This window comes from Lissotriton helveticus, chromosome 4_1 (assembly GCF_964261635.1).
Source record: "Lissotriton helveticus chromosome 4_1, aLisHel1.1, whole genome shotgun sequence".
In the NCBI taxonomy this organism is placed as follows: domain Eukaryota; kingdom Metazoa; phylum Chordata; class Amphibia; order Caudata; family Salamandridae; genus Lissotriton; species Lissotriton helveticus.
The window spans coordinates 149,099,413-149,121,779 of NC_136063.1; the positions used below are offsets into that span (position 1 = coordinate 149,099,413).

Sequence of the window (22,367 nt, forward strand, 5' to 3'; positions counted from 1 at the left end):
AAGCCATATGATGTTTTAAAATGAATAAAATATATTACATACACATATACATTTGACTAAACGTACTCAACTGGTGTTTCTAAATACGCCTACCCCGTGTACTTGACCTAAGCCTAATACGTGGGCGGGAATAGAAAGTTACAGTTTAAGTTAAGTTTGTTTTTGCCAAGTGAATAACTAAAGAATTCTCTGTGAGGGGTTATTCAGTTCTGTACCTGGAAGTTAGGATGAATGAGGGATGGTATCTCTCTCTCTGGTCTCGATATTCCAGGCTGCCTGCGAGGGCTACCCGGAAACGCCGGTGCTGGATTTCTCGGCAGGAGAAAGCAGCTTCTCTCAGCGCGTCAGAAAGGCGGGGCTGCGCCAGCGGGGTCTGCTCTGCTCTTCGCTTCGGCAAGTATGGCTGCTCCGTCTCGTCACCACGCGTGTGTTTGCATAGGGCAATATCGGTAATATTTATACCTTTAAGGTGCCGAGATTGACGTAAGGATGGACATAGATACGTCAATAAGGATGTCATACGACTTGCTCGTTAGCACATTCTTTTACTGAAGTTCTCGGTGAAATCAAAACAATGGCCGCAGGGTTTTGCCCAGGTTGTCATAGGTTTGATTTGTTATGAGAACTCCGTATGCCTTATCAGGGGCTGGAGGAATATCGCTTGTCTAATTAGATCGCAAGCGTTATGACCTAATCAGATAACACGTTCCTGTGCCGTAGTGTGACTGCGTCAGATAACGGTATCTGCATCATGGGGATTTTCTGCCTCATGGGCTGATTACTAGTTAACTTGTTAGTTTACTAACCAGAATAGGGTCAGGAATAGGGGGATCGATTCAGGACCTATAGGAATACATCACAGTGTGGGGAGCGTGGAATCACTACAGAAGTGACATCTGTCTCCCACCTTGTCGACAGATCAACACTGAAACTCTTGAAACCCCTTGATTTAATCAGTATAATAACTGTGACCTATATTGAAATGTTCATGATGGTAATGAGAAATGATGAAGTCGCTTGCTTGTAATCAATTGATGTGATTTTGTCGAAACTGTTTAATAAAAAGAAATATTTAAAAAAAATCAACTTGTTCCTGTTTTACCAAACGCCTCTTGTCTTTTCATTTCTTTAAGGTAAAATCATATCTGAGCAACATCCACAAACATGTTCCGGGTATGTCTGACACTTCTCCTGGTGATGTAGAAAGGGCAGAGCCAAGGCCTCCTCGTGCGCTCCATGGAATTAACTTATGGGTGCATTGCATTAGAACTTACAAGCCAGATTCACATTTTTTGCTAACAAACATTATTTTGCAGTTTGTAAAACTCTGTAACAAATGTTACTTCCTCTTGAAAGGACCTATGGGCGATAAACAGTTTTCCCATAATGTTCTCATCCTCCGCAGAGCCATCCACTGCCTACGTTATCAACGGTTCATGTGGGCTCTGCAGCACAGCCTTCAGTCTAAGAACATCCTGGTTTGCAGTAGGTGACAACAAATTATCCGAATTACTAAAGGTGAAGGCATAATGTAGCGTCTCTATGGAAGGGAAAGTATCAGTGTAATAGAGATAGAAGACATCTTCAAGCTACCAGCATGCATTGGGATCTGGCTTCTGAGGCACAACACCGTAAACAGCCACTCCACACACAGTGAGCCATTCTGCCCGACCCGGGATGATGACACTCACATAGCGGCCCACCATCCCTTTGCAGCAGAGAGTGGAGACGGATCCGGGAGACAGGTCCCTGATGATACCGCACCTGTAGATCAAAACACAAATCAAAAGTCTGGGATTAGGAAGGACCAACAGGGCCAGCTTTTTCTATTTTTTTGCATAGAATATATGACTTGAAATCAAAGATGGTGTTATGTTGTGTTGGTAAAACGTCTAAAGCACTTGTCCTCCAAAAGGTTTGAAGGTGCATTTTGGGACAGCTGCTTAATGAGAAAAAAGCCATCATCTACTCATAGTAAGCTAGGTCACAAATGATGTCAGAAAGAATGATAAAATCACCAGCCACCATCTCAAACACCTTTCATCAAGCACCCACATAAGAAACAAGCACAGGCAAAGTCAATAGGCCTTACCAACTAGAGAGATTGGCTTTGCCACTGTCGTTTAGCCTTGTACAGCAGTGTGGCTGCTGTTCAGCATAGCTAAAAGTTAGTGGCATGGTGTACAGTGGCATCGGAGAGAGTGGAGTGGTGTGGGGTGGCATACCATAAAGTGGCGCAGAGTGGCGTGGGATAGAATGGAGAATCACAGGGTGGAGAAGAGTAAAGTGGACTAGAGTAGAGTGTTGTTCCAGAGTAGAGTGGCGTAGTGTGGTGAGACACAGAGTGGCATTGTGTGGCATTGTGTGGAGAGGGAGTGGTGTAAAGTGGCATTCTTTGGAATGGAGTGGCGCAGAATGGAGAGAAGTGGCATAAAGTGGAGTGGTGCAGAGTGGAGTGGCTTTATTGTCGGGGAAGCTGCGAAAGTCACATTTATTTTTGATTTCAAAGACTGAACACTGTTATGGTACTAATTGGCACTGAAGGGAACTACTGTGTGTGGATGGACTCCTTCTTAAAGGTCAGATTGTGTCACTTACAGTGAAGGTAGCCAAACGCTGATTAAGAGATTAAGTGATTTGTCCAAAATCACAGGATGTTCAGCCGACTCTGATACTCAAACCTGCTTCCCCAGCTCCAAAGTGGACAGCTCTAGCCGTTTCGCCACATCCTGGTAACTGATAGGCTTTATAGTTGGATTCTAACTGCCCACAAACTATGTACCCAGAATCCCTTTTTGAGCAACCTAGTGCTCTAAAATGGTCATGAGAGTAACCGTATATGCAAGACAATAATTCACTAAGGACTTATTTCAGGAAATATTACTATATTTGAGACATATAAATTGCATTGACACAGCATTTTGAATTATTCAATGGTGAATACCACTTGGGAAAGGTGCAGTGTTGGTGAATGAGCCAGACTTTTTAGCTAGGTGTTAGTTTGACTCCTTATTGCCTGCTGACAGTCTGTGTGATCTTGTTGAAGTGACTCAATGGGTTCTGCTGGAGTGGCAACCAAAATACCGACTTCATGGGCCGGAGAATTGGTTCAATACTGATAACTCAATACTCAGAATATATATTAGAGAGAGGTAATACAAAGATCTAGACCCACCCGGCCCCCAGAGAGCAAAACATGTATTGTTAAAGTCCCACAATTATAGCTGCCTGGTGTTAAGTTGTTTGCAGGTCTGCCTTCAGTGCTCTGAAGAAGTGACACAAGATGGCATAATCTGTCTTATCTGAGAGCCCTCGAACCTACTAATTGATGCGCTAACACTTTGTAATAATGAAAGCGACGAATAATGAAACAGTAGCACTGTATAGAGGTTGTAGTCACAAGGAGAACTCGATAGCCAACGATAAATTATTACCAGCATTGCTGAACAATTAGACATGAAAAAGATATATTTTTGCACAAGTGTTAAGTGAGAACAGCAGACAGGACGAGGTTGTGTTCTGCTCTACTCACAAGAGATGCCTGGTGCTCTGTGAATGTAGCAAGTAATGTAATAAATACACATGGTAAATAAATAGCTTGCAGTGGGATGTGTGGTGTGAGATGAAGACAATGGGCCTGATTACGATGTCAGTCGGAAACTAAACCTTCTGCCTCCATCTTGGATTCGTTTCCCACCGGCTCACGGTTGGAGGTTCCTACCTACTGATTATGATGCTTCCAAACACCGTTCGGAAAGTCTCCCGTTGACGTCAATGGGAGCCTGTTTCTGACCGACAACACACGCTCCAATTGAAAAAAGGAGAGGTTGCGGAAAATCTTGTACCCTGTGGTGGGGCACCCCATGGTACCTGTCACACTGTGCATTGTTCTACATGGGGGACCCTTGGGTACCCCCAGGGCCCACAACCGGAGGCCTCAGGAAGAAGTGGGGCCTGGTAGGAGCCCACAAACTCAGTTTCCGACAGCCTTTTCGTGTCGGGCAGTCTGAGTCGGAAAGGCTGTCCGAATCCGACATTGTAATACGTCAGTCAGAAACGCGATCCAATGAGCTGTACGATTTGGCTTCGACTGACTCTGAGTTTCCGAATACTGGTCGGAACCCATTAGGAATGACTGAACGGTTACCTTTCCATCGTAGTCTGTCGGTCGGATATGTTTCTGACTTGGTCAGAAACAGGTTCCGACACAGTTTAGGAAAATCCAAATGCGGTTTGGAGTCTTTCCGACCGACATCATATTCAGGCCCAATGTATGGGAGCCTGCCCGGATAAGCCACTGCTTGGAAACTACACCAGGTCTGGACCATCAATTACCTTTAAATATAACGACCAATCATCCACAGAGTGCTTTTGTAAGCCAGCCATGTTTATGCCCATGCAAGTGGAAATATATCAACCTGACAGCGCCTCGAGACCCTCACGGGTGAAGCAGCCACGCTATACAAATCCTGATTGATTGATTGAATGATAAATAAACACAGGCAGGGCAGCCAAAGAGCACCATAACCAAGCGATTGCACCTCAGGATGCAACCTTCCAAACACAGCACATTTACATAAACACAACACATTGCACTCAAGATATCACTTTGGCTGCTTTTTCACATTTAATCAACATTAAGTGGTTGTATTCTTGCTGCGCATCTGCACGGGTCACGTCAAAATAGAATGACTTTGTCACTAAACAAATGATGGTAAACTGGGCACAGTACAATGTAACCTAAACACTGCTGAAGTGAAAAAAAAGCGCTATGACGCGGCCAGCGGTGGCTGCATCATAGTGATATTTTTTGTTGCTGGTGCGGCGCCAGAGCCGAAGGGGAGGGACAACAAGTAATATGTCATTGTGTGGCATTGGTTCTGCGAGCACATTCCATGCACTATAATCCATTACCTAACGTGTGGTTCTAGAATTCTGTGATGGGACAGTGCTGGACTTGTGAGGAGATGGCAGATCCAGGAGTCCTTTTTCAGAATAAAGAGCACAATTTTCACCTTTATTTTGCGTGCCATTACTGGACACCACTCATGGTCTTCAGCAGCTAGGAGAATGGGGCTGTTTTAAATCCCCCCGTTACTCCTATCGTGCATATGCGCATGACTGAAGATGCATGGAGGCAAAGTACCCTCCTGCATGTGAACTGTAAGTGATGCAGGAAAGTAGACAGGATGAAGTTGTCCTGGGTAGGTAACCCTAAATCCAAGAACTTAATTAATTTTGCGTGTCATTACTGCATACTACAATTTGGCGACAACTGGAGAACATACTAACTTCTAGAAACCCTAGGACATATTCAACGTAAACTATGGATGGAATTAAAATTTGATCGATGACTGCTCAGCAGGGTTGGATTGGGATAAAAAATCGGCCCGGGGACACCAAAAAAAAGTGGCCCTCGTTTGCATATTGCCTTTCCGCAAAACACTGCTTTAGCGAAGTTGTATGAAAAAAAAGGGGTGGGGGGGCATGGTTTATTAACTTCACTTATATAAAAAAAAATGCACAGATTAGTTCACACTTGTGAAACACACATGAATGCAAGTGAGGTCACTTCTGCTCAGGCCCCAAGCCCCCACTCAATCAGCAAACTTTAATGGGCCAGCGTCCCAGGGAGAGAAAGGGAGTGATATCTCCACCCATTTGCCTCTAGAAATGCCACTCAGGCACCCAATGGGCCGCTGGCGGCATCCGAACAGCACACACAGCTCCCAGGCTGCACAAAAAAGCAGCCCACAGCTAAAACTCAGCTACCGGCCCTTCAGCCATTTCCCGAGAGCCCGCATTATCAATCCGACTCTGTGTCACAGGTTTTACTATCTCCTGTTTCATTTGTGTTTATCACGGATATTGCCATGTAGACTCTCCAAACCGAAATTTGGTTCCTCAACCTTAAATCATACATTTGGGACAATTACAGGAGCCAGTTGAAGATTCGACAATCGGCACTGAGCCTGCCTCAAATTCTTAGGGGCAGATTTACAATAAGTGGCGCATCCCTGCTTATCAGCAGGGATGCGCCAGATATTGTGCGACGCAGCTCCGCCACCCTGGATGCGCCGCATTTACAATGCTGGGCACCATGGGGCAAAAACGGCACAGATGCTTCACGCAACTGTGCCGTAAAAGTGGCGCATTGCTGGAGTTTCATCGCAAGTGCGACGCAGCTCCAGGAATGCTCTGGAGGGCCCTATTCTTACAATGCTGCGTCAATCCTTACGCCTGCTTCAAGCAGGCGCAGGGTTTTGACGCAGCATGGACCCAAAAGTGACTGAGTGAAATCTTGTGGATTTCACTCAGCCACTTTTAGGAGGTGTTCCTGCATCAGAACGCCACCCCCCTGCGCAGGAACGCCTCCTTCTGCACAGGGCTTTACAACGTGACGCATATCCCAGTCACGTTGTAAGTACCCCGCATCATTGCGCCTCCACTGCATCACAAAAGTGATGCAATGACGGCGTAAAAGGGGTGCAAGGGGCTTGTAAATCTGCCCCTTACTGTTACATTCCCTGGAGTCTCGGGAGATTCACTGCTAGTGCCGCTCACGCCTCCCACCAGCCTCCTCATCTCGTGCTGGGGCTGTCCGCCTACCATCTCGGTGCCAGGCGCTGCTGCCGCCCTCACTTTGGGAGTGCTGGTGCAGCGCGCTCTGCAATCTTCACAGAGTTATGGTGCTGCATGGTCTGCAATCCTCGCGGAGTGCGGGTCCTTTTCGCTGAGCACTGGTGTCACGTGCTCCTCATTGGTCTCTGTGTGCTGCTGCCGCATACTCTTTCTTCTCTGGCTGCAGGGCTTTAAGTGGGCCGGGTCTTGCCAGTGCTCAGCGCAGGCAGTTCTTTAAAGCAGGTGCCGAGATGGGTCTCTATCGGACTCTACCTTTTTGCCCTCACCATGAAAAAATAAATCTTACCTCAGCAGCAGTGCCAACCTTCACTGCCTTTGAAGTAACTTCAAAGAGACTCCTTGTAGTTCTTTCAAAGTCTCCTCATTTCAGAACTGAAGCCTTTTCAATATACTATACTCAAAGGCATGGCCAGGGCTTTAGGTTGGCCGGGTCTCACCAGTGCTGAGCACCGACAGTTTTTTTAGAAAGGCCTCGAAACGGGTCTGTATCGGGCTCTGTTTTGTGCCCTGGCACAGGCGGTCCGTTTTTTTCCAGACAGCGGTGACCGCAGGCACATCTATGTGCGCCTGCTCACTTCTCACTAGTGTGCGCTGCTCACACTGCTTACTTCTCACTAGTGGAGAAGTTACGGCATGACGTCATGCCAGGTGAGCATTGTAGGAGAAGGGAAATCCTTCAAAGAAAGTCATTTTCTCTCTAGATTTCCGTTCTCTTCTTGAAACTCAAGAGCAGCAACATCGTCGTGGTGTCGGCAGAGCTTTAAGTGGAAGCTTTTTCAATATTATATACAACAAGCCATAGTTGCTGTTGACTAAGCCAATATTCCTGCCTTGTTGTAGGTATGATGTTACATGTATCATATATCTGGATGCAATGACAGAAACCGCAAAATACAAGTCGGGCGGCACACTTTGCTAAGCACAGATTTTTAGCTTATATGTTTTTAAGCCACGCCCTTAATATCATTGGCCATGCCCCTTTGAGAGACCCCCCAATTCTTTCATCCCACTTAAAGCCCTTGGCATGGCTATTGCTATTGCTTATTTATCTTATGCAACTAAAAACCATTGACAAAGCCAGTAGTGTGAGAAGTGTGGCTCACTGGTTAGAGGCGGCAGACCCGTAAGCAGAGAACGGCCCGGGTACCTGGGTTCGATTCCCGACGCGGCAGGGTCGTGGACCAGGGTCAGCGGACTCGATAATTCTCGCCTCGGTGCCTACTCTAGTCAGAAACCACACTCGGCAACTCTGGGCATCAGCTTGCCTCATCTTCACAACGGCCCCCCCAGACTGCCGGGGATGCTTGGTCGCACCTTAGAGATACCCATCAGGGACCATCTCTCAGGGTGAGCCAGGACGGGTTCCCCAGCGGTCGAAGCGTGGAGATACATTAAATTAAGTGTAATGTTACTTGTGTAGTATAGATCTGGATGTGATGACAGAAGTAGCAAAATACCAGTCAGGCAGCCCACTAAGCTGAGCATAGATTTTCAGCTTCCGTGTTTTTAAGCCACGCCCTTAATTAAATCGGCCACGCCCCTTTCAGAGACACTTCGGTTTTTTAATCCCACTCAAAGCCCTGTCTGGCTAGAGTAAGTGTTCTCCACGTGTAGTTGCACGCATTGCAAAGGCATCATGGCGTCATTGTCTTCAGCCATGGACATTCAGGAAGAATATTAAAAGTTTTTATGGATTCTGTTTATCAACAGGTTTGGCTTTTAGGGAGTCTATTTTTTATGAAGATTGACTTTGTTTCCTCCTCACATTTTGGACAGAACTTCATAGAGGCTACCACTAAGGCGTTATACTTTGGAACCACAGTTACGTTTTGGTTTGCATTTCTTTAACATTTCCTTTCCACAGGTCCTCCCCTGCACTGAAGGGCAGGAAGTGTTATAACACTTACCTGATTTATTTGATGAGGAAGGAAGTAATGAAACATCCAGTGTAAATAAGTTTAAGTTATGTATAATTAAAAGGTGTACAGATATTATTGACCCAAACTGTCTATAATCTTAGAGCGATACTATTTTGGTATGCGGGCATAATAACCTGAGGAGTCTGCTGAAGATTATGTTACTACTTTAAGATAGCACCTACTCGCAATTTTGGTCAAATGATGTGGCTCCTATGTGGTGCTGGTGAATGACATTGGTGTGGAAATAATGATGGATTCTGGAGCATGTTTGACTTTGATGTACTATTTGAAAAATACTTTAAAGGATAAGTTGAGTTATATGAACTGGTTTTTAAGCCCTAAGCTTATGGAGGTAAACCAATAGAGTTGGTTGGTCATTTTTGATGGGGGATTTTGTTTTAACGGTAATGAGGCAGAAGGAACGGTTTATGTTCCTGTGGTTGGTAATATTGTGTTGAGCGGGCTGCCTCAGAAGTTATTGGGTATAACACTTAACCCCAGTGGTGCTCCCCAAGTACAAATTCAGGTCAACTGTGTCGATAGGCTATCTTAAGCTTTGGTGAATTATTTTCTGTTGATCTTTTAGTCGAGTGTAGGTTGAGTAAAGAACTATTTGCATGACTTAAAATTGAAGGCAGATGCCAATCCCTTTTCATGCAAGGTGAAGAACATTCTGTATAGTGTCAGAGAAGTGGTTACGCTTGAACTGGATAGGCTGTGCAGAGAGGGATTTCTTGAGCAAGTTGAAGCAATGGACTGGTTGGCTCCCATAGTGGTAGCGTGCAAGCCGGATAATGAAATTAGACTATGTGTTGATTTGAGGGAACTCAATAAAAGAGTAGTGGAAGACAAATTTTCCATGCTGAACATTACCAAAATGGTAGGGACTCTATCAGGTGCTAGGTGGTTCACCATGCTGGATCCTTTGTCAGCGTGTCACCATGTCAAGCTCACTGACCGCTCTAAGGATTTGACTTCCTTTATCAAGCCGTTTGGCACATACCGATTCAATCACATGCCCTTTAGTCTCTGTTCTGCCGCCTCTGTTTCAGAGGTTAATGTCAAGAATATTTGGTGGTATGAAAGAAGTTCTGTACTTTCAGGATGATATTTGGTAAAGCCAGAGAACAGCACCTGTGCAGAGTCAAGGAAGTCTTAAAGTAATATTTGAGAATGCGGATACCCTCAAGGCAAATAAATGCAAATTTGCTCTGAAAGAAATAGAATATTTGGGGCATGATATTGCAGCCAAAGGAGTTAAGCCCAAATTGTCAAGATCAGTCGAAAAAGTGGATGTGCAAACGTTCTCGGGAATGACAGAGGTTTACTCCTTATTTTGTGCCCAAATTTGTAAGCAGAGCATGTGCCTTGAGTGGTTTGTTGAGAAAAGGAGTTGTCTTTGAGTGGAATAAAGACTGTGAGAAAGAATGTGAAGATATAACGCTATGTCTTAAGAAAGCACAACATTTGAGTAGCTTTGTCCCTGGATTATTATGCTCAGTTTTGACTGAAGTAAGTGTTAAAGGTGTTGGGGCAGTATTGAAACAAGAGCAAGAGGGTTGTGAGGTTGTCATTGCTTTTGCCTCCAGAGCACTGCGAGGGTCTGAGGTAAGATACCCTGCCATTGAGAAGGAGGCATGAGCTGTATACTGGGCCCTTAGAAAATTCAAAAAATTCTTATGGGGGGAGAGATTCAGTGTGTGCATTGACTTTAACCCTTTACATGAGATTTTTGAGAAGAAGTGAATTGATTAAGAATCCAGTCACATTTGTAAGTGGATTGTGGCTTTGAAAAAATTCCAATTCAATGTGAAGTACGTGCCTGGCATTACCAATAAAACTGCAGATTGTCTCTCGAAGTTGGTACCCTCAGATAGTGGTGTTGACTGTAGTGATGATTGGTGATTGGATGAAGACATCAGAGTGTGTGTGATTACAGAAGGATGTATTAGTGAGGCTGAATAGTTGGATGAATTGAGTAGGGATACAATACTCTGTAGGGTGCAAGAGATGATTGTTACTGGGAGTAAAAGGTAATCATCCAGTGAATATGCAAAGATTTTTTGCAAAATACGTAGTTTGGTTATGAGAAACCAAAGGCTGATACCACCAGTAACATCGAGGAAGGGTTTGGGGTTTGGTAGATTTGGCACATGTAGGACACCTAGGCATAAGTAAAACTAAATGGAGATTGAGAACTGGTTATTGGTGGCAGGGAATGGACATGCAGGTTGAATGTGTCATAATAGAGTGTGTTGAGTGTTCATTGAGCGATAAAACCATGATTGTGAGAACACCTCCCATAGTATGCAAGGAGGTACTTTTATGTCCTTGGAATGAGGTTTCCCTAGACATTTTACGTCCTCTCAGCTTAGGGACCAGGCCTGTCCATATTCATGTTTTCAAGGTAGCCTGAAGTAGCTATTGTATCAGAAATCACCACGACATCGGTAATTAAATTCTTGGAGAAGATTTTTAGCAGAAAGACCAATCCTGGAACACTCCTCAGGGACAATAGAGTTCAGTTTACTTTGCAAATGATGGAGAATTTCCTGCGGGAAAGAGGTATAGTGCACAAGAAGTGCTCTCTCTATCATCCACAAACTAATAGGATGGGGGAGAAATTCAACGGGACTGTGAAAGAGAGCCTGCAATTACCCCAGAGTGAATGGGAAAGGTTAGAAGGAAGTGTTGTGGAGAAAGAGTGAGGCTAACGGGTTTACATTACATAGTACCACAGAGCCAACTCCTTTAGAGTGGCTTCGAAGAAAACTATCTAATACTGCTCTTTGTCCTCATTGGATAAAAATAGTACATTTCAGAATGAGTTTGAATGGTTGGGATGTTGTGAGAACGTAGAGGAGTGTGTGTTGAGTAGAAAAAAAACAAATTCAAAGAAAATTGAATTATGACTTACGTAAAGGAGTTTCCGGTGTCAAGGTGAACATTGGTGATATGGTAGTGGTGAAACATCCTGCTAGTCACCATAATGTCGGTCTTGCCTCAGACCTTGATCATGGGTTGGTTACAAGGAAATACTGTCCCTCATTTATTTCCAATACTTTCGTTACTTCCTGCCCCAGGGGCTGCTGGAACACGTAGTTCAATATATTGAAAGTAACATAGTGCATTGAGTGCAAGTTTGCAAAAAAGTTGCAATAATGTTAGTAAAAGTGCATAGTGCGAGGACATATATTTATGATACACACCATATAATTTAAAAATTGGGAGAACATTTTCAGGCTTTTAAATTATACTATGGTATTTTCAAAACTTTTTTAAATATCAAAGTCTCCATTAAACGGTAATGTCCATCTATATAAATAACATAGCATTATCCTGTTTCTTTAACATTTTACATTTCTCAGGAGAACTGTAAAATGTTAAAGAACCAGGATAATGTGCATTCCTTGATGTTGGTTGAGACTCTAAAAAATTTAATGGACGCTCTCAAGAAAATAATTGGTAGTTACCCACTTGAGGGTGTTATTTATGTAGATTGCATCACTTACAGTTCACATGCAGGACGCTCCACAGGAGTAATGGGATGGGCTCAATCACCCCCTCCCTGTTGCTGAAGACCATGAGTGGTATCCAGTAATGACACACAAAATAAAGGCGAAAATGGTGCTCTTTATTCTGGAAAAGGACTCCCGCCTCCTGCCATCTCCTCACAAGTCCAGCACTAAGTCTCCCCTCAAAGAATTCTACAACCACACATTAGGCCACAGATCACAGTACATTGAATGTGCTTTCAGAACCAGTGCCATACATCTTCCCCTCTTAGACAAAGCAAAAGACAACACTAAGACAAGAAGAGAATTACCAAACAAAGAAAAATGAAAAAGAAGCACACCCCACTGCAACACGACAAACATGATGGACTCCTAAGACCCTGACAAAATCAATTAATAACAGCACTACGTCTAAATACACCAAGCCATTCAAGGTGTGGTTAAATTGTTTTAAAATGTTGTAAAGTTAGATGATGGACGGATTTGGAATCTCAAACGTATTGCTGTTATTAATTGATTTTGTCAGGTTCTTAGGAGTACATCGTGTTTGTCGTGTTGCAGTGGGGTGTGCTTCTTTTTCATTTTTCTTTGTTTGGTAATTCTCTTCTTGTCTTGGTGTTGTCTTTTGCTTTGTCTATGGGGGGAAGATGTATGGTACTGGTTCTGAAAGCACATTCAATGTACTGTGATCTGTGACCTAATGTGTGTTTGTAGAATTCTTTGAGGGGAGACTTAGTGCTGGACTTGTGAGGAGATGGTAGGAGGCGGGAGTCCTTTTCCAGAATAAAGAGCACAATTTTCTCCTTTATTTTGTGTGTCATTACTGGATACCACTTATGGTCTTCAGCAACAGGGAGGGGGGTGATTGAGCCCATCCCATTACTCCTGTGGGGCGTCCTGCATGTGAACTGTAAGTGATGCAATCTATATAAATAACACCCTCAAGTGGGTAACTACCAATAAGTTTCTTGAGAGCGTCCATTACATTTTTCAGAGTCTCAACCAACATCAAGGAATGCGCATTATCCTGGTTCTTTCACAGTTTACAGTTCTCCTGAGAAATGTAAAATGTTAAAGAAACAAGATAATGCTCTGTTATTTATATAGATGGACATTATCGTTTAATGGAGACTTTGATATTTAAAAAAGTTTTGAAAATACCAAAGTATAATTTAAAAGCCTGAAAATGTTCTCCCAATTTTTTAATTATATGGTGTTTATCATAAATATCTGTCCTCGCACTATGTTATGTTATGTTATGTTATTGGGTGCCTTATAAAGCGCTCTGCTACTCGGGCAGAGTGTCCTGGCGCTATACAGATCTGTAGAGGAGTAGCCAGAAAAACGCAGAGAGACTACAGTCTGAAAAGCCAGATCTTTAGTCCTTTCCTAAAGGACAGCAGATTATCTGATTTCCTGAGGGAAAGGGGAAGTTTGTTCCAGAGTTGAGGGGCCAACAATCTGTATGAGCGACCACCAATACACGCACGTTTAGTGGCTGGGACAACGGCCAGTGCTTGCGAGGAGGAGCGAAGAGATCTAGAGGGAAAATAGAACTGGACTCTTTTCCATAAATAGACAGCACCAATACCATGCAAGGATTTAAAAGCCATAGTGAGAGTATTAAAATAGATACGTTTACGCACCGGCAGCCAATGTAGCGAATTCAGGAGAGCCGAGGTATGAGCCCTACGGCTGAGGCCAAAAATGGCCCTTGCAGCCGAGTTCTGGACCGATTGGAGGCGTGCAAGAAGGTATTCCGGAAGGCCCAGATAAAGTACATTGGTGTAATCTAGCCTGGAGCTGATCAGCGCCTAAACCGTGATTCTCCTGTGGTCATAGGAGAGAAAGGGAAGGAATTTCCTAAGGGTTCGTAACAGGGCAAAGCACTGGCCGACTAGATTGAGAATCTGGGGTTTGAGGGTTAAGCCATTATCAATTTTTACACCCAGATTCTTTGCCAGAGAGGTGGCAGATGATGGAGGATGCATATCAGTAGGCAACCAAGCTTTCCAATGGGCGTCAGGAGGACAGACAAAGAAAAGAATCTCAGACTTATCCGAATTGCACCTTAGCTGGTTCTATTGAAACCAAGAAAAGACAGCCTCAAGGCAGCTCCTGATGGTATCGCCGACGAAATCTGTGTTCTTGTTGCAGGTAAAGAGAAGCTGCGTATCGTCGGCGTAGGACACAATCCGGGCTCCATGAGATTCCACCAAATCCGCCAGGGGAGACAGATAAATATTAAAAAGAGTGGGGCTCAATACCGAGCCCTGTGGAACTCCCACATCCAACGGGGGAACAGTAACCGAAAAGGGAGGGGCCCAGATCGATTGTTGGCGGCCAGACAGAAAGGACTCGAACCAATTGAATACCGTCCCTCTCAGTCCGATCTCCTGGAGTTTTGAAAGAAGACGTCGGTGAGGGACGGTATCAAAGGCTGTTGATAAATCCAGTAGCACCAACATCGCCTTCCCTCCACTATCCAAAACCTCCTTAATAGACTCGGTGACTTCCAATAATGCAGTCTCAGTGCTCAGATTTGAGCGGAAACTGGACTGAGTATGATGCAGGATATCTCGGGTTTCAAGGAAGTTGGAAAGAGTGGAGTGAACATGCTTTTTCCCAATTTTAGCCAAAGCAGGGAGCAGCGAGATCGGTCTATAGTTAGAGTGCTCTAAGGGGTCCAAATAGTTTTTTTTTTAACAGCGTAACGATGTGCGCCATTTTCCATGCACTAGGGACGGTGCCAGTTTCTAGAGAGGCATTGAGGAGCGGGTTGACAATAGGGTTGATAACATGTGCCATTTTAGCAGGATTTTAGCGGGGCAGGGATCAGACGGAGAGCCGAACTTTAATTTCAGTAGTAGATCCAGTGACATTTGTGGAGATAGTGGTGGAAAAATTGAGAGCATATGACTCTCAGGAAGGGAACAATTTACAGAGAGATTTGAACCTGGATCACTTACAGAGACAGCAGGTGCAAAAGAGACCTGGATGCTTAAGATCTTGTTAGTAAAGAAACTAGCCAATTGCTTGACCCAGGATTCTGAAGGAGAACATTTTGAAATTAAGGAGGAAGGAGAGGTGAATTCCTTGACAATTTTAAACATTTCTTTGCTAACATTAACCGCCGAGTCAATTCTTTTAGAGAAGTACAATTTCTTCTCAGCAACAATAGCCCTGTGATAACCTTTAATGAGATCCTTGTAAGTCACTTTAGATAGAGCATCGTAGCATTTACGCCATATTCTTTCGGCTTTCTTGCAACTTCTTCTGGTCTCATGAAGCACTGGAGTGAACCAGGGAGCCGATGCACGCTGGACTGATTTAGACTGAGTGGGAAGGGGTGCTAACTCATCAAGGCGCTGCGTAAGCCATGATTGAAAAAGAGCTAGGTCATTCATCAGCTCACCCGTGAGCTGGCAAGGGTGCGCAGCAAGAGATTGCTCCAGCATATCAGCCGTGACATTGTGATAAGGGCGAAAGGCCATAGACTGTGAGCCTACGCCAACACTGGCTGCTTTAGAAATGCCCAAAATGTCAAAGTTAAGTAAATAGTGATCCGACCAGATCAAGGGTAACGGAGGGAAAGAAATAATGGGAATAGAAGAATAGATTTGGTCCAAAATGTGACCTTTATTGTGAGTCGCAGAAAAAATATACGGAGACAGGCCAAATGTGCTAGTTACATCTTGAAGTTTCAAGGAATCCGCTGCCTCGGCATCATCCATATGGATGTTAAAATCCCTGTAGGAGAGTTGGGTCTGCTTTCCTATGATCACCCCAATTTTTGCTTTTTGCTTCACCGGTTTTCGACTTAATGTGGCTGTGGGCCTGCTAATCAGACCCACAGCCTGCTGTTCTCTCTAACTTTTGTATGTTTAACTGTGCTTTTATTTAAACGCTTGTGCCTCTGGACTCATAAAGAGTACAGAAGATTATTCTAGTAATAAATACATATATTTTTATAATATATAACTTGTGTGGTGTCCTTTCATTTGATATTACAGGATTGCATATGGTAAAACAGCTGGCTTCACATGCCCTCTTGAGTTAAGCCTAAGACTGCTTAGTCCATGCTACCGTTAGGATAGCTAGTCTATAAGGTTGACTTTACAACCACCACCATAAGGGATTGTTTGGACTGATACAAGGTGCTCACTAGAATAGTGGACATCATACATCAGGCCAACTTCTCGCAATCCCCTAAGATTAAACAATGCTTACATTTCATAAACAATGGGGAAATGGCCATATGCAGATCATCATAAAAAGAGCCAGAATGGCCGGGTGGTCTGTATAATAACAGACCAGCACACGAGTGATGGGGGAAAAAGACAAACAGAAACCAAGTGACTCCACCCCAGAGATATCTTCCGTCACAACCACTGAGCAAGAATATCGCCTGTCCACTACGATAGCAACTCCCCCTCCCCTACCTACAGCTTGGTCTTTCCTCATCATATAGTAGTTTGGGGGAAGAGCGGTAGAGATATCAGGGCTGGAAGAGTCACCAAGCCAGGTCTCAGTCAAAAAAAGGCACCCTGGCTTACACTCGGTTAATAGATTAAAAAGATCCAGGGCATGTTTGCCCAGGGACCGAGTGTTAAGCAGCATGCAGGAGTGAGAACTTCCCCTGATCGACGCCATATCAGAGGAATCAGCCGCACGTACAGTGTCCAGACTGACGGATGCGGTCTGAGTCACCCATCTGCACCTCGCACAGTTTAAGACCGCAGCATAAAGGTCACAGGGGAGCCCCGGGCAGTCTCAACCAATATTTCCCCTTAGGCTGTTAAGAAATAAAGAGTCATATTTATGTGTGATGACAGGGGTACTAGTTTGGAATTCATTAGGGTGGCCAGGCCCAGGCGCCTCCGGGATGCGGACAGGCGCAGACGGGCTTACCTTGCACTTTTATTAACATTATTGCAACTTTTTTGCAAATTTGCACTCAATGCACTATGTCACTTTCAATATATTGAACTACGTGTTCCAGCAGGAAGTAACGAAAGTATTGGAAATAAATGAGGGACAGTATTTCCTTGATCAAGGTCTGAGGCAAGACCGAAATGCTTTGGGTGTTTGTTTGTGCTGAACAATACCATTCTGCAAAGTTACTTCCTGGGAGTGCCCTCGTTTGTGTTGTGCATCTGCACAGATTAGAGATTTGAAACTGGCATGGTTCGGACGGAGGAGTCATGCACCGCCCGTTAATAAAGAGCACCATCCACTAACAGGAACCAATACAGGGAGAAGTATGTGTATATGTATATATATATATATATATATATATATATATATATATATATATTACAAACATAAGGGTAACTCATTCTTCTAACAGACATGATCGTCACACACCCTTATCTCCAAGATTCCTGGAAAACACAATTGTGCGCATACTTCTAATTGTGAAGTATACAAGTAGGAGAACTTACACAGGGTTGTTGTTGTTCACGTTGTCTCCGACCCGAACTTCAGCACCGTTGAGTCGCTCAGGGCAGCAATCGGCTCTGTTCATCACCACAACAGAACCGATTGGCTGACTTTGTCCCAAGTCCACTTTCCACCAAGGATTCATGTCCGCATCTGTGTGGGAGCAGGTGTTGTCAATGTAGAAACCACTGGGCTTGTCGGTGAGGGGATAGAATGGCAGTCCACCATGTTGGTACTGGCTACTCTGGGAGGCTCTCCCCTTCAATGCCAAATTTTCACCTGAAAAATATATAAAAAGTTACAAGTGCCAGAAATCCATCCACTTGTAGATATTCTTGCTACTGACATTGAGGGATCTTGCAGCGTTTTACTTTGGGAGCATTGAGCCCCACCTACAAAGGATTCACAGAATGATGTATGATTATCTTCCTAAATTAATCCCTTTTGAGCCCTCACATAGTCTGTTATTCGTGAGCTGCATGGATTTCAGTTTTGCCAGAGAAATCTGATTGATCTCTTATAGAGTCATTACAGAAAGCAATTGTATCACAATAATGTTATATGTCCACACAGGTAACATTTTAGCAGGAAGTATCCATTCCCAAGGAGTCCTTTTCACCACTAGTGCCTTGAACTTTAAGGGGGCATCAAGTATTGAAGACAAAAGTGTTCTTTTTAACAAGTCCTGCAGCACAAATTATCGCCAACAATAGACATCCTTGAATGTTGCTTTGTTTGATGATGTCTGCATTGGCTTGGAGATGTGCTGTGACATCATTTAGAAGAGAAAGAGGTGTGGCGCAGCAGCCAGAACGGCTGACCCCGGAGCGCAAGGCTCACGGCTCAATCGACAGTAGCTCAGCTCAGCATCATGTGACTCTGGGCAATAGCTCACTAAGGGCCCGATTCACAGAACTAACTTAAGACAAAATTCTAAACTTACTACCATTTTGGTATTCACAGGAGGCACTTACTCAGTATCATTAAGCTTTATTTCGATTTTTGTGAATTAAAAAATCATAAAAGCTACTACAAGAATAAAATCATACATAAAATACACAGAAATAACATAGGATGTATGACAAGATACATAAACACAATTATTAAGAACATATTAGGATTTACCTTTTTACATACATGTGTATATGACTCAACAGTTATTTAAAACTAACTTCAATCTGGTGCGGAGTAATAACACATGGTAGACAGAGTCCCCTTTCACCAAGTGTAGTTGTTCAATACTCTGGGGCCAGGGTAAAAATCAAACAAGTCCCAAGTGGAAATAGGGCCATCTCCAGGTTTTGGCTGAGAAAATCTTAAATAGGGGACAATGTTCCTGTGTTTAAATCTAATTAAAATCAGGTCTCCCGGAATGTCTTTGGGCAACATGCCTAGCCACCCCACCCTCCTGACGCTCCGGATTCCGCCATCTAGGGCAGGCGGCAGCGGTCTGTTGTTGTTAAGCCAAAAGATGGCTTTATTCAACAGGTCCTCGCTTGTTTCGAGTTTGCCCTGACTAAGTTCCGGGACCCCGGAGAGAACAGTCACGTAGGGGGCAGCTTCAGGGGGTAAATTAATTCGATGCCTTCTTTCTTGAGGAAACCTAGGAGCTTTGTAAGGGGCTCGGGTAGGCTTAGAAGTGACATTACGGCCCCTTGGAATGGGTATGCTCAAAGAAGGATCAGTTGTTCGTGCTTTCCTCTGTTCAATGGATTTAGGCTTGTCAGGGTTGGTAGATAGCGTAGGACGTGAGGATGGGTAAATCCTTTTTACTATTTTTTCAACACTGGTCAACCTGTCTCCCAGATCCGTGATTTTGGTGACCAGGGGTGATAGAGCTGCATTCAACAATCGCTCAATTTGGGCCAGTAGGGTCGATTGGAGGGGGAGAACAGAGTCAATTAATGTGGTCCCCGCGTTATATGGCGTTGATACAGTTGGATTGGCGGGGGAAGATGAGGAGCTACAGCACATTTGATCAACATTTAATGGAATCTCCTCGTTGTTCCTTTTGCTGGGTGACTCCCGGGACAGTGTGTTTGCTCCAAACAGGATTATTTGAGGGGATAAGGGTACATCCTGGGTAGTACAGTTAATGGGGTCAGTATCTCTCCCCACTGAAGGGGGAGTTGATATATCAGGGGCATAGTTTGTGCCACACGCGGCATTAAGCTCCTCCCAAATAGACATAGTGATTGGACTACAAAGGCCCGATGACAACACTGGGCAGATCGAACACAATAATAAATAGGGGAATATGTCTCTGTACCTCCTCTTATGATGGGGCCAAGTGGGGTGGCCCGCCCCGTCCTCCTCAGGTCCTCTGAGGGCCACAGAGGGCCCGCCCTTTGCCCGGGCTTAGGCCCGGGCTCAGTCCCGCGCGCGTCCCGCGACGCGGGACCTCCCGTCTGCTTTTGAGCGCCTCCAGGCGCGTCTCGGGCGTCAGCGCCCGCAGGGGATGCCGGGGAAGGTAGTTCACCTCACCTCCACCTCCACACAGCGGCCACCCTGATGTTCCTCGGCGGCAGCGGGTGGGAGGGAGGGCAGCCGGTGACTGGAAATGTCTGCACGCGCCCCGCTGGGTTCTCTGGCAGCAGTAAACTCAAATGGACAGGTAACGCAGGGGAGCCCGCTCTGCCGGACCTCCCGTCTGCTTTTGAGCGCCTCCAGGCGCGTCTCGGCGTGAATACCAAAATGGTAGTAAGTTTAGGATTTTGTCTTAAGTTAGTTCTGTAAATTGGGCCCTGAATCTCCTCAACGGCCCCATGCGCCTCGATACCCTAAGGAGTGATATGTTCGTGCTTTACAAATATGGAATTTGATTTACTGGATGTCAATCGAAATATCATCGCAAAAATGTTGTCTCACCATAACATGCTGATCACAGTATTGTAACTTCAAAAATATCGTGGACAAAAGTATTGAGGGTAAGTGTGTCTTTTTTACCTATTTTACTGTTATATTGAAGTTTTAAATACTGTTTCTTTGAAAAATGGTTTTGCATTAAAGTGTTTTATTGTATTGTTTTTGGTTAATTATGTATGTTAATGTAATATGAATTCTTTTTAAAGTAAATATGATAGCTATTTCTATATTTTTTAGGACAGTTGGCTGAGTTGGCTATAATGGGATATTGGGTTGGTAGAGTATATTTATTAAATAAATATTAAATAATGTTAATAATGTATTTTGTTTTTATATGCATATACTAAGGCAATTGTCTTTTAGGCTTAGAGTTCTGTATAAATTGTGCAAAACAGGAAGCTGGGAACGCAGGGTAGTTCCCAAGTTTAGGCAGAGAGCAGCTCCTTCATATGAGCAACCTACAACACCAGTGACACTCTGAATCTCAAATGTCTGTTTTTTTAGTATAATTTTTAAGTTTAAGATTAGCACTGTATCATCATCGCTGAGTTAGAAAGTGACAAAGCCATTTGCCATTTTACAGCAAAAAGTTTGAATTTAGGATTAGCTAAAAAATGATAAAAGGCTTTTACCACTCGAGACACTGTAGTACAGCTTTGAAATGGTAAAATACCATCCAAGCCTACCTAGAATGAATAAAAGCAACCCTGATACATGTTTCGCTCTAACTAGAGCTCATCAGAGAGACATAAGGGAGCACCCAGTATACGTCATGACAATACCCTTTCAGGCTCAGAGTGGTGCATACATTATACAAAAAAGACGAAGAGAACATCGATGTCGTTCCCAAGTTTCCGTGGAGATCAGCTCCCTTATATGGACCACTCAGTAACACCACCGACACTGTGAATCTGAACTAGAACCGGTTTCAGATATGGACTGCATACAGTGTCCGCATTGGTCTTATCTCAAAAATGCTTTATCATTTCGATGTGGTGGATGAACCGTTCACATCCACCGCATTACTTTTGTAGTAAACGATTCATCCACTGCATCGGTGAAGATCATTTCAGATCAAACGTTTGATTTTTTAATATACCGTTACCCACAGAGCATGCCGATGTCTGAGTAAACAAAGTTTGAAACCAGATGGCTCAATTAGGCACAGCCTGCTTTTACTTTGTTCGATGAGCGGGGACCCCCAAGCCTTTGTGTGGGAGAGGTACCCATGGAAAGGGGACACAATTGAAAACACTTAACCCCTTGCATGCTCATGATGGAATGGTTCAGTCATGCGCCATGGTGGTTGTGTGCCGAGGATGGAACCATTCCGTCCGCTGTACACTACCACCAAGTCCCTCTGCTGTTAACAGCAGAGGGATTTCTGTTTCATTTTTTCAGCCTTGGGAGCTGGGCAAGAGCTTCTCCAACCTTCCGAGGCATTTTTTTTGTCAGTGTAATGACGGTTGGCTCTCATGGCGTGCTAATGTCATTGGACTGAAAGAGAAAATGAAATGAGCCAAACTGCTCATTTCACTTTTGCTGACTATGTGCTCGCAGGGCTATCTCAGCCTCCCAAGCACCTAGGCAGGCAGGAGAGGTACTATTAGAAGGGGGAGAATCTCCTCTTTCCAACCAATGGAACCCTTCCCTAGTGGATCCCTGCTTGGGGATCGCTGCAGGAGAGCGAACCCCAAGTAGGGATCCACTCCATTAGGCACAAATGAGCTTTTGCTCCCCCCATATTTTTTGGCCAAAGCAGCCTTTCTGCTCCACCTGGGGGCAAGATTGGGGCAATAACCCTAATCTGCCCTTTGGGGGGTGGGGCGGCAGAAAAACAACATGGCCCAAGGGATTATTTTTTTGTTGTAAACATAGCGGTTGGGGCTGCCCAAAATGGGCATGCCAATGCCCCCACACACCCCAAAAAACAAAAAGACAATATGTCTGCCCCCAGGGGGCTTATGGGAGTTATTATCCCCGA

At 44.3% G+C, this 22,367-nt stretch overlaps 1 protein-coding gene across 1 annotated transcript in view; it reads right to left on the minus strand.

The window, feature by feature from the left end:
* Positions 1 to 1,446: 1,446 nt before the first annotated feature.
* Positions 1,447 to 22,367, minus strand: part of LOC144827964 (fucolectin-1-like) — a 93,937-nt gene continuing 73,016 nt past the window's right edge. The window contains exons 3-4 of the mRNA XM_078686120.1: positions 17,521 to 17,797; positions 1,447 to 1,764 (exon numbers count right to left, since the gene is read on the minus strand). Of these exons, the coding sequence (XP_078542246.1) occupies positions 1,590 to 1,764; positions 17,521 to 17,797 (452 nt within the window). The 3' untranslated portion in view covers positions 1,447 to 1,589. The remainder of the gene's footprint in view (positions 1,765 to 17,520; positions 17,798 to 22,367) is intronic.